The sequence below is a fragment of the Ochotona curzoniae genome, unplaced genomic scaffold (assembly GCF_017591425.1).
Source record: "Ochotona curzoniae isolate NIBS_2020 unplaced genomic scaffold, NIBS_Ocur_1.0 contig_1014, whole genome shotgun sequence".
NCBI lineage: Eukaryota > Metazoa > Chordata > Mammalia > Lagomorpha > Ochotonidae > Ochotona > Ochotona curzoniae.
The window spans coordinates 3,739,478-3,764,559 of record NW_024464920.1 but is presented as its reverse complement, the minus strand read 5'-3'; the positions used below and the strand labels follow the sequence as shown (position 1 = coordinate 3,764,559).

The window sequence follows — 25,082 nt, the reverse complement described above, 5'->3', positions numbered from 1 at the left end:
GTGTAGGGGATTATGGGACATCCATTTTTATATAGAAGAAACCGTTCTTTTCACGAAGTGTCCTACTAATGAATTACTGTCCATCTCTCTCTGGCCAGTGGTTGGGGCCCTCTCTCCTCGGGTAGGCCTGCTGAGCCCCTGGACTGACCCTGGCTGTCTGTGGGACTCACCCAGCTCGACTGAAGCATGGTCCCTGCCCTCAAGTGGCTCCCAAGGGTCTCTCACTGGGATGAAGGAGCAGGCCTGGGAAGCATGTGGAACACCCTGAAAAGGAGTCTCCTGCGCAACTGACTTCCATTTTTCCAGCTCACCTCCTGATAGGGAAGTTCTAATACCCTCTGCAAAGAATTCTTTGCCTGTTAATCTAACATTCCTCTGCTGTTCCTGCCCATGGGACCTCCATTTGGGCTGCCTCCTCCTGGGGCCTTGACTCTGGCTGGGGACTGATAAGCAGGAAGGACCATGGGTAATTCAGGTGAAGTCTTGCACATGTGGATGTGGTTTCCTTTTGTTTCTCACTCCACCCCACCTTTGTGACTTGGGAGAGACCTTAAGTCTGGGACCATCATCTTATTGCTTGAGAAGGCAGGAAAGACCTTGGGGTTCCACCTGCTACAGTCCAGCCAGGCCGTGGGTCTGAGAGGGTGCTGGGCAAGTGCAGGAGACAAGACGACAGGATCTGAGGCTGAGCATTGCTGGGGGAATCCATGGCTCAGAGCAGGGTCCTGAGCACGGGCCATGACTTGGGCAGGTCTGAGGGGGACTGTGGAGGTGAGGGTGCAGATGGGGACAAGGAAGCTTGGACACCTGCCTGCTTCAATAGACGCTAGCATCCATGATATTTGGGGCTGGAAGGGAGATTTAACAGTCAGTGAATTAAAAAAAAAGATCTAAAAACATTCATTAGTTTAATACTGTATTGGTCAATGTTGTGCCAGGGCCAAAGGTGGGAACTGAACTCAACCCAAGTCATTTATCTGGGTGTCAGGCATCTGACTAATTGAGGCATTGATTGCTGCTGCCTGCCAGGGTCTGCACCAGCAGGAAGCTGGTGTCTGGAGGCAGAGCTAGGGATTAGACCCAAGTAATTGGGTGCGGGCCACGGTCCTCTCAGCCATGGAACCACTAGCAGTCAGTGCACATCCTAACGCTGTTTCTTTTATTTTGCTAAGCACCATGTTACAGTGCTCACTGCACAAGTCCTGTTCACGTTTTGTTAAGTGTATCCTTAAGCACTTCAGGATTTTATGCGGTTGTAAAACTGCTATTAAAGTTTTAATTTGCTTTTGCTAGTAGGCACAAGTGCAATTTAAACAGCGGAGCCTGTCAGCATGGTGAGTGTATTTATTAAGTCTAATGGTAATTATATAAAGTTGTTAGGATTTTATGTGTGCATAAGCAGATCACCTGCAAATAAAAATGTCTGACTTTTCTTTTCCAGATTGCTTTCTTTTATTTATTCTTCTTGCCTCATTGCTCTGGCAATGGGGTTCATCCATTAGTACACCTGCTAGGTACTGCCAGTACACCTGCCGACTGCCACTAGCACACTTGCTGGGTACCACTAGTACACCTGCTGGAGAAAGCCACCGGGTGGAATCCTCACTGTGTTCTCAGACCTGTAGGAAGCCTTATTCATTCTTTATTTCTATCTTTATTTTACTTGAAAGTCAGAGCTACAGAGAAGGAGGAAGGGAGGGAGGGAGGGAGGGAGGGAGCACGTGAGAGAGAGAGAGAGTGAGAGAAAGAGAGAGAGAAAGGGATCTTCCAGCCAATGGTTCATTCTCCAAATGGCTGCAATGGCTGGAGCTGAGCTGATCCAAAGCCAAGAGCCCTGCTTGGTGTTTAGAGGTGAGCTGAGCTTGCGTTCCTGGAATAAGCTCGCTCTGACTATGTTCTGCTTTACTTTTTGTAGCTGGCTAGACCCAATTTGCCACTGGTGAGGGTTTTGGGTCTGCCTGCAGAAGGGCCACGGCTATCTAGTTTTCACTAATGCTCTTTCCAGAGTGCTGATGACCCTGGGGCCAGCGGTGAGGGGAGAGAGTATGGAGAGGATCCGTGTTACTTCATGTCCTTATTATCTGAATTTTGCATGAAACTTTTGTTAAGGTAAGAACAATACTTAAGGGCCCAATGTAGTAGTCTAGTGACTAAAGTCCTTGCCTTGCATGCACCAGGATCCCATATGAGTGGCTGCTCCACTTCACATCCAGCTCCCTGCTGGTGTCCTAGGAAAGTAGTCGAGATATGGCCCAAGGCCTTGGGACGCTGCACCCACGTGGGAGACCCAGAAGAAGCTCATGCCTTGGGATCAGCTTAACTCCAGCCATTGTAGCCACTTGGGGAGGGAATCAGTGAATGAAAAATCTTTCTCTCTGTCTCTCCTTCTCTCTGTAAATCTGTCTTTCCAGTAAAAATAAACAAATCCTTAAGAAACAGAACAATACTTAAACAGATGCATGTTCTCTGAAGGACCCCATGGCAGAGCATGGAGAGCTAGGACAGGTTTCCACACAGGGTCTAGAGGCAGGTGTGAGAGGGGCTGTTGGGGTGGCTGAAGCAGAGGGAAGCCCAGGGAAGTCTTCTAAGATGCAAGGGCCCTTCCCTCCTTCCATACTGCATCTTTATTTCTAGTAACCACTCATCTACTCTCCCTTTCTACATTTCAAGATGCAAATCATGCAATTGTTTCAAGAAATTCCATATAGCACATGGTTTGGCATCTTTGAGGGCCAGCTTTTTTTTCCCCACATGGCATAATTCTCTGCAGATTCATCCAGGCCGGCACATGAATTGATAGTTCCTGTTCACTGCTGGCTAGTATTTCACAGTATAGACATACCACAGTCTGTCCTGCGTTGATGGGTGTCAAAGTGGTGTGCATGCCGTGGCTCGTGCAAACAGACCTGATATGAACAACTGAGTGTGAATGTAGAATTTCATTTCTCTGGGATCAGTGTTTGGGTATATAATTACTGGGATGTATGGCAGCTGAGTGGTTGATTTATAAATAACAGCCAAGCTTTTAAAAAAAGATTTATTTATTCTTGTTTGAAAGGCATATTTTGGGGCCAGTATGGTGGCTCAACAGGCTAATACTCCACCTTCAAACACCGGTATCCCATGTGGGCATCAGTTCAAGTCCTGGTTAATCCATTTCTGATCCAGCTCTCTAATGTGCTTGGAAGAGCTGTGAAGGATGGCCCAAGTCCTTTGCACCCTGCACTCACATGGGAGACCCAGAAGAAGTTTCTGGCTGCTGTTTTTGGATCTGCTCAGCTCTGGCCCATTGTGGCTATTTGGGGAGTGAACCAGTGGATGAAAGATCTTTGTCTCTCCTTCTCTCTGTAAATCTGCCTTCTTAATAATAAAAATAATTTTTTTAAAGAAGAGCAGATTTTACAGAGAGAGTAGAAGAGATAGAGGTTTTTTATTCACTGCTTCACTCCCCAAATGACCAAAACAGCCAGAGCTGAGCTGATCCGAAGCCAGGAGCCAGGAACCTCTTCTAGGTCTCCCATGCAGGTGCAGTGTCCCAGGGCTTTGGGCCATCCTCCGCTGCTTTCCCAGGCTGTAAGTAGAGAGCTGGATCATAATTAGAGCAACAAGGACACCAACCAGTGCCCCTATGGGATGCTGGCACTGTAGGTAGAAGATTAGCTTGCTACACCTCTGCACTGGACCCAAACAGTCAAATTATTGTCCATGATGTATCCGTTTCTCCCTCCTCCCCCATCCCCTCACCCGGTAACACACCAGGGCCAGTATATCCACTGCTGTCGCTAAGTTTGATTTAAGACATTCTGATGGGCAGGTGGTGATGATCCATATGGCCCAAGACTGTATTTTCCTAGTGTTAAACCTAGCTTCATGTGCCTATACGCAATCTACATGTCTTATTCAGGCAAATGCCTCGTTGTGTCTTTGAGTGTTGAGTTTATCCTAAACATTAGTTCTTTGCTGCCTAGGTGCTTTGCAAATAATTTTTGTCTCTAGATGGACTTCACATCTTCCTAAATGAGTTGTTTTGCCAAGTCCCATTTTTAATTTTAATGAAACTTAATTTATTGTGCATTCCCCCCCCTTACAGAGCATGCCTTTTGGGGTCAAGTCTAAAAGCTCTTGATCTGTGCCAGATCCTGAAGACGTCCTGCAGTTATTTCAATAAAAGTTTTACAGCTTTGCTTGTACGTCTGTGATCCACACAGAGTTACTTTTTCTGTAATAAACCAGTGAGCCAAGGCTGCCTGGATTTATTTCGCCAATGGTTGTGCAATCTCTCCAGCAGTGTCTGGTGGCTGTCTTTGCTGCAGTGAACTAGGCTTGTCCCGTGTCAAGCCTTGGTTGTTTTATTTATTTATTTATTTTTTGCTGTGGGCTGCTGTTGCTCCTGCCTCGTGTCTGTTGCATTGTGTCCCCCCAATTCAGACACGCTCAAGTCCTGACCCCTCTGGGTTAACCTTTATTTGAAAATGATGTATTTTTACAGACTTCCCATATGATGCCTCTTGATTCACAGGTCATTTAGAAGTCTGCTGTTTGATCCCCTTCTGGTTTTTTTTTCCCCACTAATTGGTTTCCAACTGGATTCCCTGGGTTCCAAAGGCCACATGGTCTCTACTGGGATTTATTTCCAATCGATTCAAATTTGTTTATGGCTCAGAATATGGCCTGTCATGGTGGGTATTTTTATAAATATGTGTTCTGCTTTTGTTAAGTATTCTGTACGAGCCAGCCTGATTCTCTTGGATCATGGCTTTTATAACATGGTGATTTTCTGTCCGTTGTTCTGTTGCTTGCTTCAAAGAAATAATGAAGTCTGTAGATACCTTTGAGCAAGTGTCTATTCTTTAATTTCCATCTGCTTTTGTCTCACATATTTTGCAGCTCTTTAGTTTTATACCTCAGGAATGCTGTGTCTTCTTACTGAATTGGGTCTTTTGTCATCAGGTGAGGTCTCTCGCTCCCTGTCTCGTGATATTCTCTGCTTTGAACTTTATCTGATTTTCATATAGCCACTCCTATTCAGTCTTGATTCATTCTCACAAGATGTATCTTGTCCCATCCTTTCACTTAAATTCGCACACATGTTATTTTTTGGTAGGCAGTACATAATCTGATAATCTCTGACTTCTAATTGGTGTATCTAGATCATTTCTCCCTAACATAGTTATTGGCATGCTAGGGCTTAAGCCTTCCATTTAAATTGTTGTTTTATATTTACTCTCTTTGTTTATAATCTCTACTTTCCTGTGGGCTCCTTCAACAGTTGTAAGAATCAATTTTGATTTATGTATATATTTTTGAGGGTATGCCTTTGTATAGTGTTTTCGGTGATGGTAAGTATTTCATTTTGCATATGTCATAAATAGTTTACTGTTATCATTTAGCTATGCAGGTGAAATGGACAAATCTTAACTTTACATCCTTTCACCCTTTCTCATTTACAATTCCTTAAATATTTCTTTTAAATGCATTCAGAATGATATCAGACAGCATTGCACTTTTTGCTTAAGTCACCACCAAATATAACAGAAAATTCAAGAACAGAATATCTGTTGTGGCAATCAGCATGTGGCTGTTGCCTGCGATTTTGGCATTGATGGTTCATGTCCTAGCTCCCCCGATCCAGCAGCAAGGCCCATATGGGATGCTGATGTTTGGAAGTGGAGGATTAGCCAATTGAGCTATTATACTGGCTGCTCTACTAAATCTTTCACATCTTTGTTGAGATCCTCTAAATTGCCATGGATGCTTGTAAACCTTTACAAGATAATTCCAACATCACTGTTGATTCGAGATGTTTCCATTTTCATTCAGTTTAAGATCTTCTTCTGTTCTTGATATGACAGGTGATATTTGACCAAAACTTGGGCCTCTGGGCTGCTATGATGAGGCACTAAATTGAACTGAAATTTTCCCTGTTAGCTGCTTTTTCTTCTAAGACTGTGCTGGCACAGGAGAGGGCAGGGATGCCATATTGTTGCTTCCAGGTAGAGGGGCGTTCAGGCTCCCCACCTCATCTTCTCTCATACAGGACGTTCAGGACGTTGAGATTACGTGGTGGAGTTGAAAGCCCCATTCCCTCTTTGGACCCCCTTGATACCACATGACTCTGGGGAAGGTGGCAGTTAGGGCAGCTGGTAGCAGTAAAGGTCTTGGCTTCCCATTCGGCTTTGTCTGGCATGAGTGTGGGGGAGATCGGTTTTCTGTGGTGTTCAGGTGGAGAAGGGGCGTTGTCGTCCATAAGTTCGCTGTTTCCAAGCTACAGCTAAGGAAAGCAGGAGTTTGCTAGGGCTTGAAGCAATTTTTGTGAGCTCCCAGGATAACAAATAGAAGACCCAAAGAAATCACCACCATGTCTTTCCTGGGGTTCCAAATGCCCTACCTGGTATGCCTCCCTTGGCTCCCCTTTTGGAACCTCCTTACATTAGGAAAACCGTGCTTGCTCCATCTTCCTGCATGGGGAAGTTCTAATTATTGTGTACACCACAATGCTTGTGAGGGTGAGAGGCTGAGCTCCTCCTGCTATTCTACTGGAACCTCCTGAAATACTTGCCCTGGAGGTCTGGGCCAAGGCTGAAGACCAGGGTAAGACTGCCATCTGTGGGAGGTGGGACTGATGAGGTGAGTGAAGATTGGATTCAAGCTCATCTGGTGTTGAGTTTCCCTTGGTGTGATAGAAAATGCAAAGGGCTCACTATATGTATAAATAAATACAATATAATAATTATATATAGAGAGAAATAAAAGGACATATCATCTATGTATGTATATATACATGTATAGGCACACATATATGATGTGTAAATGTATATGTGTATGCACATATATGTATATGTGTACATATATATGTGATGTCCTTCTTTTGTTTATCTATGTGCTTATTATTTCTTTGAAAGGCAGAGTTACAGAGACAGAGAGAGGTCTTCTGTTGGCTGGCTCACTCCCCAAAATGGCCATGACAACCAGGCTGAAACCAAGAGCCTGGAGCTTCTTCCTAGTCCCGCCCACCCCATGTGGGTACAGGGACCCAAGAACTTGAGCTATCCTCTGCTGCTATTCCCAAGAACATTATCAATGAGTTGGATTGGAAGTGGAGCAGCCAGGACTTGAACCAGCACCTATAAGGGATGCTGGCATGGCAGGCAGAGACTTAGCCCACACAATGCCAGTCCCAAGGGCTTGCTGTTTGAAAAGCCACTTAGAGGAATTGTCAAAACAGATGCCAGGGATCATGTGCTTCGGTGGTTATGATTTCAAAGAGCAACTATGAGTCTGTATGTCTGCTTCAAGATCACCTGAGGGTACCTCCTCATCCTCTGGGATTCTCACCCCCCTGGAGAGCAGGTAGAGAGAACCAGAAGGAGACTGGAAGCTGGTCTTGTTTTTGGGAGACTTTCTGCCCTTGGGGAAAGTGGGCACCCATCAGAGTACAGGTAGAGACATCTGGTTTGTGGACATGATTTACACAATAGGAGCTGTTGCTGGGCTGTCAGCTTGAGAGGCACAGCTGGACAGGGACAAGGGGCCAGGGACAAGCCTCTGTGGCAGGTGCACAAGGAGAGACCGCCAGAAACAGAGAAGGAAAGTGAAGGTTGCCTGTGCAGAGAGGGGCTCAGGCCTCCCTGGAGAATTGGCAGGTGCCGTGTCAACACTTGCTTTTGGCCCTTGTGGGGTAGGGGTGGGGTAACGGCTGGGCCTGTGACACATGGCAGTTCACAAGCTGGCTGAGACACAGGTTGCAGTCACCTCCAGCCTGACCCTGGTATCCTGATAGGAGCACCCTCGGAGCAATTCTGCATCCTTGTCACAGTGTAATATGGGGCTGGGGAGAAGGGGTTTCATCACCGTGTAGCAAAATACACTTGCCTTTTAACCCTACTTTCCAGTGATCTTTCTGAAGTACTTCTGGCTCTGGGCCTCATTTCTCCTATCTCTATTCCCTCTTCTTCCCCCAGGAGCACTAGGTAGATAGAACACAGGCTCAGTGCGCAAGGAGCTCTTTTGACACTGGTCAGTCCTGACCCCAGGTCAGCCACTGCAATGAGTGGTCTTGGCTGCTACTTCAAGGTTAAGAGTAGGGGCACAGGGATGGTACAAGGAAGTCAGTGTGTGCTGGGGACCTTGGAAAGGCACAGCATGGGGACCCAGAGCTCTGAGCTACTAAGATCCTGGCCAGCCGTGAGAACTTCCTCCAGGAGGCCTGGGAAGTCAGGCCAGGCCCATCTCTTCCTAACCACATAAAAGCTGTTCAGCAGGGTCCCAGAGCAGCCCATCTGATGCGTGAGATTTCTCACTGATGGTGCTGCCAATTAGAGGTCTTCCATTCTTCTCCATGGGGAATGGCTGTTGAGCCTGGGACATTTCTCCCAACCAAGATTCTTCTAGGGATAATTTGGCTAGGCTAATTATCTCATGTTCCAGAGATAAGACTCAATTACAAGAGTAAGGCTTGCAAGCCCAGCACTTTGGGGATTTGCAAGTTATGTTCCCAAGTGTCTCTGATTTTGTTAGGGGGAAAAAATGATTTCTTGCTCCCAGGCAAACTAAACCCATCAATTAGGAGTGGTGGTTCCCTCTTGAGCCATATAAAACGGGAGCCTGAGGTCTGTGGCAGGTGGACGTCACTGCACACCGCCAAGAGTGCACGCTTATCTCAGCTCTCCACTTTCCCAGCATGAGCCGCCAATTCACCTGCAAGCCTGGAGCTGCTGCCAAGGGGGGCTTCAGCGGCTGCTCAGCCGTGCTCTCTGGGGGCAGCTCATCCTCCTACCGGGCAGGGAGCAAAGGGCTCAGCGGGGGCTTCAGCAGCCGGAGCCTTTACAACGTGAGAGGTACCCGGAGCCTCTCCTTCAATGTGGCCAGTGGCAGTGGCCGGGCTGGGGGCTACGGGTTTGGCCGGAGCCGACCCACTGGCTTTGCGGGCAGCATGTTCGGCAGTGTGGCCCAGGGGTCCGCGGGTCCATTTGTCTTCCTGCCAGGAGGCATCCACCAGGTCACTGTCAACAAGAGCCTCCTGGCCCCTCTGCATGTGGAGCTGGACCCCGAGATCCAGAAAGTGCGCAGCCAGGAACGGGAGCAGATCAAGGCTCTGAACAACAAGTTCGCCTCCTTCATCGACAAGGTGGGAGCTATAGAGAGAACCGGGCATGCAGCCCCGCCTCCCCCTCCCACACACATAGGAAGCATAGGAAGACAGACACCTGTCCAGGAGGCAGACAGCCTATGGCAGGTGACTACTGGACCAAGCCCTGGTTGTCAGAAAATAATTACTGAGGGTCGAGGGAGTGAGAGGAGTAGGAGAGTTCAATCCAGAAAGTGGCACAGGAGACAGAGAAAGTGGCCCGCAGGCTGCCAAGCTAGGCAGAAGAGAGGCCTGGCCCACGAGAGCCTGGGTTGTGTTGAAAGTGAAGACACTTCCTTCTTCCCTTATGGCGCCTCCATCAGCTCAGGCTCTGGTCCAACTCGAGCTTCTGTCTGCCACACTCTCAACATCCCAGGCCAGGCAGGTGGCGGGTGGGAAGACAGTGTGACAGAGCAAGGGTTCTCAAATGTGGTTCCAATCCAGTGGATTCAGCCTTACCTGCACTCCCAGTGGCAGTGTATGCTCTTGGCAGTCTGAATTGAAGACTCTCGAGGGGGATCCTCCACTACTAGATTTAGGAACCATGGAGGGACATAGTGGCAGAAAGTCTTAGAAAGGAGAGATTTCCTGAGCTCAGTGGAACTGGGGGGAAGTTCTCCAGGAGGGACACTGTGCTAGGGCATTGGAGCATGAGTAGGAGTTTTCCAGATGCAGGTGGGAGAGAGGCAATCCAGGGAGAGATAGGACGTGTCTGTGGGAGGGGGCTTCATTTGGGTGGATGCTGAAGGTTGGGCGCAATGTGAAGAGCCCAGTGAAGAATCTGGACTGGATGCTGTCAAGGTAGGTTGGAGGGAGAGCCACCCAAGGGTCTGCAGTCAGGGAGACACGCTTGCTTTAGGTCACAGCTCAACAAGATCTGGTCTCCCCATGGGGTGATGCTATGAGATAATGGAGATTCTGACTTGGATGTACCATCAGCAGATGGGTGAGCTCAGGCCCCTGGGTTAGCTGAGCCCCTGCCCTCTGGACCGAAAGGGAGAGGCCATGAACAAAGAGATAGGCAGCAGGTACAGCACAAGCAGGGTGCCAGTCCCAAGCAGAGGAGCCCAGGAGCACCAGCCAGCACACGCCATTGTGCGTCTAAGGATTTTGTTGAATGAGGCAGCCCAGGCTATGCTAGCCATAGACACACGCCCTGGCAGGTGAGGCCAGACAAGAGGTCTTGAGCTGACTGATGGAGTGACCTTCAGGGTTGCTTGTGTAGTGAGGGGATCACACAAAAAACAGACTAGGGTGGGCCTGGGTGGCCTTGGTGTAGAACTGTGGTAACCAGTTGGAGCTAGCATAGCCCAAGAGAACTGTTCATGTCCTGGAATGGGGGTTTCCAACCCTCTCCTATTTCCATTGACTGATGGTGGTGGGACTTGGGGCTGCAGGTGCGCTTCCTGGAGCAGCAGAACCAGGTGCTGGAGACCAAGTGGGAGCTGCTGCAGCAGCTGGACCTCAACAACCGCAGGAACAACCTGGAGCCCATCTTCGAGGGCTACATCAGCAGCTTGCGGAGGCAGCTGGAGACACTGTCCGGGGACCGTGTGAGGCTGGACTCGGAACTGCGGAGCATGCGTGATGTGGTGGAGGACTACAAGAAGAGGTGAGTGGGGAGGCTGTGGGGAAACACTGCACCCAAGCTGGCTGCCTCCTGGGACTGGACTTTCTCTGACGGGCGCCAGGACCTTGACCTCTGCCTTGGAGGGGGCTGAACTTGCTGAGGAGACTTCTCTGAGCATAGCCGAGGCAGATGGGTGCCTAGTACGGGCAAGCCAGGAGGGCTGCTGGCTGGGCAGGACCTGGGGTTGCTCTAGGGCCCCATCTTGTTTCCCTTAGGTCACTTGGGCCATGTTCCTTCTTCTTGTCATTGGGGACAACTCTGGCTTCTCTGGAGCCCCTGCCTTGGCCATGGTGTAGGTGGAGATGCTGGTGGGGATACCTGGCCGCAGGGGGCTGGATGCACCCTCTGATTGGCAGGCCTCCTAGGATATCCACAGCCAGGCCATGCAGTCTCTCTACTCTCTGCCAGGTGGTGGGGTCTGTGAGCAGCCTATTTCCCACTCAGTCCACCCAGTCCTGGGCAGCTGGCACAGACTTGCAAAGACCCAGACACACACACCCATGCATATCTTTCAGATGGGCCTCTCTCTTGGGGCCTCACTGTCAGAACACATGCACACACTTGACTAGACTCTGATGCTTTTCCTGCAGGTATGAAGAGGAGATCAACAAACGCACAACTGCTGAGAACGAATTCGTGGTGCTCAAAAAGGTGGGTGGGGTTCATGGCCCTCTGTTCCCCCAGGGTCATGGTGGGGGGCAACACAGCAGTACGAGCAGATGAGCCTGCAGCTTGGAGGGTTGGGGACATCCTGGGACACGTGGATGCTCATCTGGCACACACAAGCTGGTGTGTTGCCCCCCCCCCCGCCACGACCCTGGGGGTAGGGCTTGTTTGGACTCAAAGGCAGGTGACGTTAGGGAGGGGACTCTGATTTTTCCCTAGGATGTAGATGCAGCATACATGAGCAAGGTGGAGCTGCAGGCCAAGGTGGAAGCCCTGGACAAGGAAACTAAGTTCTTCAAGTGCTTGTATGAGGGGGTAAGGCCTTCCTGCTCCCCATTCCCCTCCCCCAGTCCAGCACCCGGATGGCCACTTGCGATGAGCAGTGACTTATTTGTCATTCACGTTGGGAGTCCGGGGACCACCATCACATGAGTGTTGGGAGCTTGGTGGGTCAAAGGGGAGAGCGACCACTTGTCCTCATGTCCCAATAGTCTCTGGAAGCCAGTTGGCATTAAACTTTCAGCCTGAGTTCTTCTTTGTCCCGTTGGCTTTCTTCCTGCCACTTGAGATGCCAAGCAGGCATCTACTGGGGTGAATGTGGATATGGGGGGCGCGGCTATCCTTACACTTTCCTGCCAGGCACCTGTGGGTTCCAATGTCCTCCTGTCCCATCTCAGGGCTGTTTTGTTCCTTGGGCTGCTGCTGATGCCCTGAGGCAGTGTCAAGATGCAGGCGGGTGAGCTCATGTCTCATCAGCTTGTGGGAACATTGTTTGGATCTGTGTTTTCCGGGGGGTTGTTCAGCCACAGTGGGGTGCCACAGTTCCTAGCTTCCCCTGTCTGCAGGAGATCGCCCAGATGCAATCCCACATCAGCGACACATCTGTCATCCTGTCCATGGACAACAACCGTTCGCTGGATCTGGACAGCATCATCGCTGAGGTCCGCACCCAGTACGAGGAGATCGCCCAAAGGAGCAAGACTGAGGCCGAAACACTGTACCAGACCAAGGTGGGGCTGCGTGCTGCCTCCCTGGGGTCAGGGACACAGGGCCCTCTGAGTCCATCGTCTGTTCAGCCTGCCCCATGCCCATCCACCACAGCTGAAGGGAGGAGGAAGTGCAGCTCCAACCTAGAAAAGGGCTTGAATGTGGGGCAGGGTCTGCGTGAGCTGAGGGCGGAGGCTGAGAGTTCTGGGCTAAGTCTGAGACAGGACCAGGCAGAGGAGAAGCAGAAGCAGCTGACATCTCAATTACTCCACTTACTGGACTACATGAGGGGCGTCTGCAAGTGGCTTCCACCTTCTCTTTGAAATCTAATTGTCGACAAAGCGACAAGAAGTCCAGTGGGTGGGGAGGGCTTCTCTGGCTTTTCACATCAAGATGGCAACCCCCTAATTGCTCCTCTTTGCTGCTTATCTGGCTCTTTCTCAGGAGAAACCCACACTCTTGGGAGACCTTATCTCTCCCTCGCCCAGTCTCCCACCTGGCTGGCTCAGGCAATGGGAGATTTGGCCTGCAGCAGGGGAGGAGGGAGACTTTCAAGCAGACAAAGCCGGCCAGGGCTTCTAGAGAAAGGCTCCAACTCCAGGCCCTGGTCCTCAGGGCCTCCCAAGTCGATGCTGCCAGCTAGGGCTGAAAGTGCCATGTGTCTGTGGCCCTCTGGGTTGTCCTTTATTTTGCTTCCAGCCTTATCTCAAGGATGTAGCCAGGCCTGCTCAGATGGTAGGCGAGTAGTGGAGGTGGGGGAGGGATGTTTGGGGTCATCTGTCCATCCACTTCCCAACTGTACTGGAAAAACTGGCTTTAACACCGCTTCCCTCCTCCGCCCCACTATCTTTAACAATGAAGAAGCAGTCTTACAGAGAGGAATTTGCTGGCTCAGGGTGTCTTAGTTGGTAGGTGACAGAACTGAATGTGAACCTGGGGGGGGTCTGACTGCCGCCTGGTGAGAGGTAAGGGAAGGTGGCTTGTTCCAGGGTTAGCTCGCCCTTGACGTCACATGGTGGGGGGGATTGGGAGCACGGAGAACAGCCCCACATCCCCACCTCCAACCTTCCAGAAGACTCAGCATCTTTCATGGGACACCTCCACCTGTGTGGCCCAGCCCTTGGAGACCCAGACAGGCCTGTGCTGGGGGTGCACCTGCTCTGTGTGCCTCTGGACCCAAATGCTGGAGCAAATGACCCACAGTCCAGGGCCAGTGGTGTTGGCATGTATCTGAATTTATACCACCACCACATGTAAAACATTCTTGCCAGCCACATCCTTCTTAGCCCAGCAAGATTCCTGTAGCCCATCATGCTTTCAAGGCATAGGAGCCAGGAAACATGGATGGATGCCTAATCAGTTGCGTCTTCCGTTCACTCACTCAGAAGAAACCTTTTAAAAAAATATTTTAAGAGGCCAGCGTTGTGGCAGGGTGAGTTAAGTTGCCTCTTGTAGTGCCAGCATCCCATATGGGTACAGGTTCGAATCCCAGCTACTCCGCTTCCAGCCTAGCTCCCTGCTAATGCACCTGGGAAAGAAGTGGATGATGGCCCAAGTACTTAACTATTGCACCCATGTGGGAGACCCAGAATAAGCTGCTGGTTCTTGGATTCGGTGTGGCCCAATCCATAGCTGTTGTGGCTGTTTGGGGAGTGAATAAGTGGATAGATGATTTTCTCTTTCTTTTTCTCTATATAGCTTTACCTTTTAAATAAACGAAGTAAATTTTTTTCTATATATATATATATTTTGAAGTATTTGATTTATTTGAAAGGCAGAGTGACAAAAAAAAAAAAAAAAAAAACCAAAGAGCTGGATCTTCAGTATGTTGGTTCACATGCCTACCATAGCTGGGGGATGGGCCAGGCTGAAGCCCGGGGCCTAGAATTCCCTCCAGGTCTCCCATGTTGGTGGCAGGGACCCAAGATCTACAACCTCTTAGAGTGTAGGCTAGCAGGAAGCTAGATCAGAAGTAGGCATTCCAAAGCAGCAACTTCATCTGTGGGTGAAATGTCTGCTGTCCCTATGACATTTTTTTTTTTTTTTGGCTCTAACCAGGCACCGTGTTAGGCTTTGTTAATTCAGAAATAAAACCCCCTGCCATCCATGTATTCTGAGTCAGAGGGGAGACAGAAGCGTCCATTCACAAAACAATGTGATCAGACCTACACACTAGTGGGCCACAGGCGATGGACACACACTTGCATAGGATCAAGGAAGGCTTCCTGGAAGAAGCGACTTGAAGCTGAGTTGCAGCTGGCTGGGGGAAGGGCAGGCAGGTTGGGAGAAAGTTTCTAAGAAGGACGCTCATGCAAAGACATAGGGACATGAGGCACATGAAATAGCTGGGGGAGCCATGGGACTGACTGACACACCTGGGAAGACAAAGACAGGGGTTAGACAGGGACAGTGAAAAGTGAGCGTCTTGTTCCCTGGTGATGAGTTTGAACTTGACCTTAACATTGAAGGGCTATGGGTAGAGGAGTATCATTCTCAGAGCTGTGTGTTACAATGTTGAAGAATGGAGAGTAGAGACAGACTTTCAGCAGTCTCAAGGCCAGGGGAAGCCACTATCTTCAGCTGCACTGGAGGCAAACAAACCTAGCAGACAGATGGTTGACCAGCAGGCTGTCAAAGGGCTTAGTAGAGCTGAGAACCCCTTCCCATCTCTGCCTGGCACAACACAGCCTCTGTGCCAGTGGTGGCTCAGCCTAGCCCTGAACTGATGCTGCTGCTTGGAACTCTCCCTGCCCAGTTCCAGGAGCTGCAGCTGGCAGCTGGCCGCCACGGGGATGACCTTAAACACACCAAGAACGAGATCTCAGAGCTGACCCGACTCACCCAGAGGCTGCGCTCAGAGATCGAGAATGTGAAGAAGCAGGTGAGAGGCTGGGGCTCCTAACTCAACTCCCGAGGGATGGGGAGAATCACTCAGCACAGCCCCTGGCCCTTCTGCCTCTCCGGATCTTCCAGCCTCCAACCCTCCCTTGCCTCACCCCCACCCCCTTGGCTCCCATCTGAAGTTGGAAGCAACCAGAAGGCCTTTGCTCTAAGCCCTTGCTCTCAGATCCCCTAGGACTGCATTACTGTCATGGCCATGGCCTTGCTCATACTTGGGTCTCTGCTTCAGGGACTGGGGCAGCACAGGCAGGTCCTAGGCCCTGTGAGTGTGCTGGGGTTAGGGTGAGCCCAGGGTGACTTTAGGACTCAGAAAGAATGGTGCCTTCTGCCCCTCAGTGCAGCAACCTGGAGACGGCCGTGGCTGACGCCGAGCAGCGGGGTGATTGCGCCCTCAAGGATGCCCGGGCCAAGCTGGACGAGCTGGAGGCTGCCCTGCAGCAGGCCAAGGAGGAGCTGGCCCGGATGATGCGCGAGCACCAGGAGCTGATGAGTGTGAAGCTGGCCCTGGACATTGAGATCGCCACCTACCGCAAGCTGCTGGAGGGCGAGGAGTGCAGGTGCGGGGTAGAATGAGGCCTTGGAAGCATCTTCATAAATCCCAAGCTGGGAGAGGATTGTGGGAGTGTCCTGGCAGGAGGTATCTGTCCAAAGACTAATTAAGTTATTTCATTATTTATTATATTTGCTTTTACTACAGCTTCCTGTTTTCTTATTTGGAAAAGTTTTTTGTTTGCCCTGGTGATGCCAATCTTTAAGAGATGTGCACCTTGGTGGTGTAAGGCACATCTCATTTAACACGTGAGCTCTGTCACGTGGACATTGCAAGTGGCCACTGTGACACTAGACAGTGCTACAGGTGGCTCTGGCCTAGCTGAGTACCATGCTGTAGCTGAGATCTAGAGAGAAAATGTGAAGGATCTGTTAGCTCCTTAGATGTAGCGCCCACTTCCGCTGCTGGTGGCCCCACTCATGGTGTTTGCTCTGGCAGTACCTTCACAGATTGAGCCAGTGAATTCAAGGGAGGGGGATAGGTAGGAGGGAACCCTGGTGTGAGAGTGGATGTTCTTGGGCCCATGGGGGAAGTAGAAGGAAGGAGGGAGAGAGGGAGGGAAGGAGTGTGGGGCCGAGGTTCAGCAGGTGGAGTTAATGAGGTCTGGCCAGTAGCTGAGCTCATGGAGGCCCAGGTGGCCTGGTGGGTGCTCTCTGGGACAGCCATCAGGCTCTTTGAGGACAAGGCTGCGATTCGACAGGAGAGGAAATCACCTGTGCTTTTCTCTCCATGCAGAATGTCTGGAGAATATACCAACTCCGTGAGCATCTGTGAGTATTTCGTGCCGGGTAGAGGGGGAGGATTTCCAATTCACACAACAGGGAATGAGTGGTTGTAGAGGACAGGACCCCTTGAGCCCTGGTGCCACAGTCTGGGGGCTCTGCTTGGTGCACCTTTACTGTCATATACAAGGCACTTTAGAAAGTGTGTGGAGAAACAGAATTAACAAGATATGCTCATTTTGATGCCCCCCCCCGCAAAGTCCCATAAATTGAAACCCTTGCTGAGTGTTTTCCTAGTTAGCGTTTTCTATAAGCTTTCTGATGGTCTCCTCATCCCTGCTACATGGGCTACTTGCCAGAGATCCCAACTGCACAAAGTGGAGGCTCCCAGCCCCAGTAGCATCCCAGCTTCCCTGCAGGGTGGACACTGGACCTTGAAACCAGGCACCTGTGCACACACAGGTTAAGCACGATGGTTTTAAAGCATCAACCTGGTCCCTCCTAAAATTCAGGCATAGAAGCCCCCCTCCCCTAACCCAAGCAATTGGGAAATTGTTTGAGACGGGGGGGGGGGGAGAAAAAAAAGGGGGAGGGCTTGTTGTTTTTGTTGACTCTATGGTTGCTTTGAGGTACTGCAGGATCGAGGCTCTGGAAATGAGCAAGATGACAGCCAGCCAAGCTCATGGTTGTTGTATTTGCTTAAGAGGGTAACATTTGTGTCAGCTTGGGCTGGGAAGCTGATCACCTCTTACTCCATCCTCCACAGCGGTCGTCAGTAGCTCCACAGCTGGGACTTCAGGCACCGGGTCTGGCTATGGGTTCGGCGGGGCTGGCAGCTACAGTTTCCGGCAGGGCGCCCTCGGAAGCTACAACATGCTGTCTGGTGGCTGTGTCACCGGCAGCGGGAACTGCAGCCCCAGTGGGGAGGCCAGGTCCAGGCTGGGCAGTGCAAGTGAGTTCAAGGACACCCCAGCCAAGACCTCAGCTTTGAATTCAGCCACCAAGAAAGCCACGAGATAGAGGGACAAGCTCTTCCTTCTCCAGTAGGCTGCCTTGCCCTGGCTAGCTCTGGAATCCTGTGTGCTCCTGAACCCTAATGGGTCCTGACGTCACTTCCTCATTCTCCATGCAAAGGGAACTCTTAGCTCTGCCCTCTCCTAATGAAGACTCTCACAAAGAGACAACTTCTCTCCCTAGGGCAGCTCCCTCCACACCCTGGCTCAGGGAGTTACTTGGCCATGTGTGCCCTTGGCCATGAGTTATTGCCCTTCTGGGAGAGAAATGCTAGCTCAGGTCAAACACCTGTTTGTAGGTTGCTTCTTGCCTGGCCGCTGCTCACTCCTGCTGCTGGGCCTGTCTATCCAGGGTGGGAGGGGGTGTCCCCTGCTCTGGTTCCTGCCCTACTTTCCATGTCTTACCAATAAACACGTGAAATTCACATGGAGCCAGGCTGCTGCTTCTCTCTTGTCTCTGGGGCCAATTATGGAGTGGCTAATGGATGGGAGGAGCCTGGGAGTATTCATGTCTTGGAATTTGATGGTCCTACCACCACCTGCACTGAATCACTGGTGCCCAGGACTGCTCTCTCTCCACTCCCAGCAGAGGTGCTTTCCCCAGTGTTCCAGTAGATGAACAATCTGTTTTTTCAAGATTTACTTATTTTTATTGGAAAGGTAAATCAGATTTAGGGAGAGACAGAGAAACATCCTCCATCTTCCCCAAAAGGCTGCAATGGTCAGAGTTGAGCAAATTCAAACCCTGGGAGCTTCTTCCAGATCTCCCATGTGGGTGCAGGGTCTCAAGGTTTTGGGCCGTCCTCTGTTACTTTCCCAGGCCATAAATAGGGAGCTGGGTGGGGAGTGGAGCAGCCAGGACATGAACTGGTACCCAAATGGAATCCAGTGCTTACAAGTATTTAGCCACTGAGCCATCCTACTGGGCATGATACACCATCTTCAAGGACTCCATGGTTATCAGTAGGGAGGAGAAGCCAACCCTTGTCTGGCGGCATGATCTAAAATGGGTCAGAAGCCAGTTCTAAAAATTCTAGGGCTGGGGGTATTGGGGTTACTTCCTGTTCCCCCTAGAAAGGGCCCTGGGGTTAGTTTCCTGTTCTCTTGGGTTTTGCAAGGATCCCACTGAATTGAGTGTGGATGAGTATGAATATGCTCTCTCTCTCTCTCTGTTAAGTGCTAGGTCATCTCTGTCACATACATGGCTTTGTTGCTAAGACACACAGATGCTCAGATAGCTCTCCAGACCCCCCAGATTCAGCGTACGGCTCCCATGCTGCATCTGAGTGGGGGCCGATAGGTTAAGTCCAAGCTTAGACTCCACAAATGTGTGACTGCAAGCCACGTTTCAATCTATTTTAACCTCTTCTCTTGAGCCATAAAATAGGATGGATAATAACTCCAAGTTGGCTGGTAGGCTAAAATGAGACAGCCAGATGACGTCCTAGGAGCTCCTGGCACAGAATGGCCCAGCATTAATAACTGGGAGTGGAAACAGACACCAGTCTTCTACGTACCTGGTTCAGTTTCTCACCAGAAGAGCCTTGTAGCTTCTGGGAGAACACTTTCCAAAATCCAAACGTGACCGCTGTGTTAGTCATCCTTTCTTCATTGTAACAGACGCTTGACCAGACCTACTGCAGCACCATGGAGACTCATTTTGGTGGTGATGGCATTTACCAGAGGGTGGTGGTGATGCAGCACGGGCAGAAGAAGGGTCACCCCACTCCTAAAACCTGCCTGTTGGGGGCCACCCACTAGGCCCACCCCCAAGACATGGTACCTCAGTGAAATCCCCACCCTTTATCCACCATCCAGAAAAATGAATCCATTATCCACTAACCTAAGTCTCTGGGGGGACCTGACCTTTAACACTTGGGACTCTGCAGGAGGCATCCACATTCATATCCGAGTCAAAACAGATATCCTACTAACCATAAGGACTGTTTGTTTATGTTGCAAGTGGGGACCAGCTCAGAGATGAAGTGACCTCGGGAATCAGCTCTTGTTTCCAGGAGGGTAGACCAATTCAGTAAATGCTACTAAGTATCCTTGATGTGCATGGCAGGTGTTGGTGCTGGGGACACAGGGACAGAGTAACCTGGTCCATGACCCTGGTAGACACATCACAATGAGCAGTGTAACTATAACCTGATGTAATGTCAAGATCCAAAGGTGAGTCCAGACAGCACAGGAGGCACATGGAGGCTGAGAGAGGCTCACAGAGGGGGCAACATAGAGAAAGGTTTCAGAGGATGAGTAGGAGTTCACCAGGTGACAGGTGGGTTTAGCAGCCAGAGACACTGACTGTGATGGAAAGAAGCTCTTGTCGCTGGAATGTGAAAGTAGGGCCAGAGGCAGGTTGGCAGCTGCAGGAGGAGGTGCAGGCATATCTGGGGTAGAGGGAGCAGGCAGCAGGCACACCAGGGAGGCCCCTCTCCTGCCTTCTAAGAGTTGAGATTTTATTTTTGTGGAGCTTGGAGGAAAAGTTGATGCCTTGGTGGCATGTGGGCCCTGAGTCAGGAAGATCCTGCCACTCACCACCCATGGAACTTACAAAAGATATCTCTGCTCTGAAGGCCTCAGGGTTAACAGGAGCCGGTTCTGTGGCTTAGTAGGTTAAGCCTTTGTCTGCGGCACCAGCATCTTTATGGGCGCTGGTTTGAGTTCCAGCTATTCCACTTCCCATCCAGCTCCCTGCTGATGCCCCTGGGAAGGCAGCTAAGAATGGCTCTAGTGCTTGGGCTCCTATACCACATGAGAGATGTGGAGGAAGCTTCTGGTTCCTGGCTTCGGACCAGCCCAACTCTGGCTGTTGTGGTCATTTGAAGAGTAAACCAGTGAATGGAAGATCTCTCTTGCCTTTCCTTCTGGCTATATAAATCTACCTCTCAAATAAAAAAATTTTAAAAGTCAATAAAAGAGGAACTAATGATATTCATTACCCCATGAAGTTGTCATTAGAAATGAAGTGATATTCGAGAAATATTTAGCTCAGTACCTGGTACCTACTAGGTGGTGGCTGTTAGAACTGTCGGGTGCGAATTCATCTTTGAAGACGCTCAAGTGAGAAGGAAAGTAGAGGAGGTCTGATAGTGATAGGAAGTGATGAACGTGAACTTGGGGGGAAGGGTTATCAAGAGATATTTCTGCCAGCCAAACTTTACCTCGGCTTCAAACAGTTGCCATCGACTGTCTCCGGGGAGCAGCTCTGAGATCTTCACGGCTTTCCTCAGCGAGACCTAGGTCTGTCTCTCACTCGAACCCAAGGCAGGCCAGGGCAGCCGTCCTACAAGGTCCTGTCAACGGATCTTTCTTTGGACCGACAGACCTGCCATGTGGGAAACACGGATCCCAAGGTCACCCAATCAGGGGAAGACAGATGGTCGAGCAGCTGGGGCTGCCAGCTGCCCTGCCCCAGAAGGGCCTCGTGTCAAAGTCACTCCCATTTCATGGGTCAGTATCAGGCACGTGGCATCTCAAGGCCCAACAGAACCCCAAGGGAGGCTGGAAGAGGAGGATGAGTGCGAGGCTGTTTGGGGAGCGCTGACAGTTGCTGGTGCAGCTTCCTGGTTCTGGATGCCCAGTGGTGGTCACCAGGCTGGGGGTTCTGGCTTTCTTGCCCAGTACTAGGAGGATGCTGGATGTAGCCTCCGAGTGCCCTTGGCCTGGGCAAGGACATCCCCCAAGTGCAGACTTGGGGCTGGCTGCGTATCACTTTGGATTCTCTTTCAGGGAAGCTATGGTAAGTCTGTTAGGAACTGAGAGATTTGAACTACTTAGCGGGGAGATGGTGACAGCTCAGATGATATTCCTTCAAATATCTTTGCTGAAATCCTTGTTCCTATAAGGTATATGGTCAAAGAAGAGGGCTCTGTGGTGAAAAACAGATTTGAAAAACGCCAATTAAAAAAACAAAAAGAAAGAAAGAAAAACCTTGGGGCCTGGTGCAACAGCCTAGTGGCTAAAGTCCTTGGCCTGAACATCTGGGATCCCATGTGGGTGCCAATTCATGTTCCAGCTGCTCCACTTTCTTTCTGGCTCCCTGGTTGTAGCTTGGAATAGCAGTACAGGACAGCTCAAAGCTTTGGGACCCTGCACCCACCTGGGAGATCCAGAAGAGGCTCTGGGCTCCCGACTTTGGATCAGCTCTGCTCCAGCTGTCATGGCCACTTGGGAAGTTAACTAGTGGATGGAAGGTCTTTCTCTGTCTTTCCTTCTCCCTGTTTATGGTCTGTGATAGCAGTCGAGGATGGCCCAAAGCCTTGGGATTCTGCACCCTCATGGGAGACCCGGAAGAAGCTCCTGGCTTCTGGCTGCAGATCAGCTCAGCTCTGGCTATTGCAGCCACTTGGGAAGTGAACCAGCAGATGAAAGATCTTTCTGATTCGCTGTAATTCTGACTTTCCAATAAAAATAAATAAATCTTTAAAATATCCTTTCAAATAAGAAGAGTCTCTTGTTCTGATTGTACTATCTGCCTTCTCTTCTCATTCATCAGTTTAAAGTTGTCATTTAGTACAACAGTGAGTGTTCATGCTAGAAAACTTAGGAGTAGCTAAAAGCAAGGGAGAACTCCATTCGTACTCAGTCCTGTTCCGGAAAACACGAGCCTTGCTTGACAGTTTAATGCTGCCCGTCCATCTATGTATTTGTTAAATCGTAATTTGTTCAGAGTAGTTACAGATTCACAGCCAAACCGTGAATGGCCGCAGGTGTGGAGACCACCCATCAATCCTTTTGCCTGTGCAGCCTCATTCACAATGGATGAGCCCGCGTTGGTTGGCAGGTCGTTACCACCCAGCTCATTCCTATGGAGTTTGGACCCTTTCACATCCAGCATGAAGATGGAGCTAGAAGCTCCAGCAAGAAGACACACGCTGAATGGTAGGTTGTACCCAACACAGAAGCCACCCTCACACTTCCCCCCTTCCCCCATAACCCATGGTTTAAGAGATCCATCTGTGAGCCCCGGCTTAGTGCGACTCTCACCTGTCTTTTGCTGTGTGCCTCTGGTTTCCGGGGAGCGATGCTGCTGGCCGAGTCCGCCCAGCCCAGTGTGGTGGTACCCCTGGAGCAGATGCAGTGAGCAGTCCTTCTCTCAGACCTGAGATGCCTTTGATCCTCTGTCCACATCCCACACATCTGGTGCACCTGCCACCTGCGTGTGTCACTCCACCCCTGCGCCATCTGTAACAAAGGAGAACTCGGGCCTGAGTAATCCTGACCTGCCCCGCCAGGGAAGCCCTTGGAGGATGATAAGAAGTTGTCCTCTTCTCTGTTTCCTGGGTGGAAGAGCCCTGATTCCGGGAAAGCCACCCAGGACAGATGCTTTCAAAGGTTTCCTCTGTAAGTCAGCTTTGTGCAAGGGTAGGCGTCTCCTCTCCTAGCTTAGACCCCCTTGTTTCTTTATTCACAAGGGCCAGAATTAGAAAGTTCTTCCTTGTGGATGTGGAGAAACACATTGGCTACAATTGGAAACGGAGGAGAGGAAAATCTTATAAAATACATCCCCTTGTAGACAGACACTGGCCAGTGGCCCCTCCCCTGGGGCAGCCCAGGGAGCCCACCCTGCTTCCGGTCAGGGACACCCCAGACTGCCCTATCTGTCCATCTGTGCCCGGCGCCATCTCCACCACTACTCACTGATGAGCCCCTTCCCCCACCACTTTGTTCCCTATGGGGCAAACTCCTTGGCTGTTATTATGCCCTGTGGTTGGCCCAGTGGAGTCTAGGTTAGCCAGGTACCCTCAGGTGCCACCTGGTCGTCCCACAGGGGCCCTAAGGCAGGCTCGGGCTTCTGAATCAGGGCCCTCAACAACCAGTCTTTACCCTGGTGTGTGTAGGCATCATTCCACAGCCAGCACACATTAGCTCAGTGTCGCTTGAACATTGTCTTGTCTCCAGCATGCTCTGTGTTCACATTCAGCCACTTCTAACCCTTGCTGTTCTAGGTTATAAAGGAGTTGTGATTCCAGAAGGGTTAGAAACGCTCTCCTGCACGACTCTAAAAGGCTTCTCTGCCATCTCACACACTACGGTTATTTCTTGGTTGCACACTCATTACCCCCCACCCCGGCTACCAGGCCAGCACCCCCTTGAAGAGGCAGAGTATGAGGGCTGATCGGTGTCAGAGTCATGCTGCTGTCCCTGGTACAAGGACCTGGGGAGAGGGAAGGGTTAGCACAATGGCCATGCCAACCTACTGGAGGAGGTGTCCCTCACACACAGGACAGACGGACAGCCAGGGATGTGGTAATTGTGCTTGGTGCTGGAGGAGCTGCGGGGGCCACCACAGAGAGAAAGGATACCTGGGAGGCAACTGTAGCAGGAGGGGAGCAATCCTGTTCAGCCACAGATAGTGTCTCTGGAAGCTTCTATGGTGTCAAGTGCCCAACTCTGACTCTTGATCTTCGAGCGTCCATATCTGAAGAGCAATCAGAAATGCCAGAGTAGCAGGGGTCTGGCAGAGGATTCTAGGATTGGACAAGTGAGTATCTTCTCTCAAAATTAAGTGAATTTAGGGCTGGCACTGTGTATTAGGTTAAGTCTCCATCTGCTAGCACCAGCATCCCATATGAATGCCAGTTTGTGTCCTGACTGCTCCACTTCCCATCTAGCTGTCCACTTGTGGCCTGGGAGAAAAACAGAGGATGGCTCCAAGTCTTTAGGCCTCTGCATCCAGCTGGGAGATTTGGAAAAAACTCCAAGCTTGGATTCAGACCAGCTCTGCTCCAGTTGTTGTGGCTAGCTGGAGAGCGGGGTAGGGGGTGAGCCAGCAGATGGAAGATCTCTGATTCTTCTTCTTTCTGTAAATCTGCTTTTCAAATTAAATAAACATATAAACAAACAAATAAACACATCTGGTTCACATCCCAAATGGCTGCAATGGCAGGAACTGAGCCAATCTGAAGCCAGACCTCCTTTGGGTCTCCCACATGGGTGCAAGGACCCAAGGCTTTGGGCCCTTCTCCACTGCTTTCACAGATCATAAGCAGGGAGCTGGATGGGAAGTAGAGCAGCTGGGACACGAATCAGTACCCTGTGGGTTGCCGGTGCTTGAAAGTGGAGGGTTAGCTAGTTGAGCCATCAAGCAAGCCAGACCCAATAAATTCAATAAATTCTTTTTTTTTTTTTTAAATAAGGAAATCTCTGGACAGCAACATTAAGGAAAGCAATATATTTTAAAAAGGCTGCCTTCTAAGCCACACCTGCAGCCTGCTGAGCTTTCTTGCCCCCCCCCCCCCAGTTCTCCCTCCCACCTGCTGTCTCCCCTACCCTTCCTCCAGAAATGCTTTTACCTCTGGCTCCACATCACCCTTGGCCTTTGTGACCAGAGCCCTTGGCAGTGGGCGGGCTTCCTCCCCACCCTTTACTCCAGAAGCCCTTCCTTGGGGAGGAGGGGGCTATTCTCTGGAATGTTCTTGATCTTGTGCATGTTCTGTCTGCCGTGGAACCAGTCTGCACACTGACTCTTCATCCACCT

The 25,082-nt window shown here is 50.5% G+C and overlaps 1 protein-coding gene across 3 annotated transcripts; it reads left to right on the top strand.

Moving 5' to 3' along the window:
* The first annotated feature begins 8,680 nt into the window (after positions 1 to 8,680).
* LOC121162137 (keratin, type II cytoskeletal 73-like) lies at positions 8,681 to 17,603 on the top strand. 3 transcript variants are annotated; one of them, XM_040988994.1, is made up of 10 exons: positions 8,681 to 9,127; positions 10,525 to 10,739; positions 11,348 to 11,408; positions 11,643 to 11,738; positions 12,269 to 12,433; positions 15,166 to 15,291; positions 15,648 to 15,868; positions 16,597 to 16,631; positions 17,350 to 17,389; positions 17,426 to 17,603. In XM_040988994.1, exons 1-10 carry the CDS (start codon positions 8,681 to 8,683, stop codon positions 17,601 to 17,603), a joined length of 1,584 nt encoding a protein of 527 aa, XP_040844928.1. The 3 variants fall into 3 exon arrangements, with proteins under 3 accessions (XP_040844928.1, XP_040844936.1, XP_040844921.1); XM_040989002.1 differs by having other exon boundaries at positions 17,350 to 17,431; positions 17,498 to 17,603; XM_040988987.1 differs by having other exon boundaries at positions 17,350 to 17,603.
* The last annotated feature ends 7,479 nt before the right edge of the window (positions 17,604 to 25,082 follow it).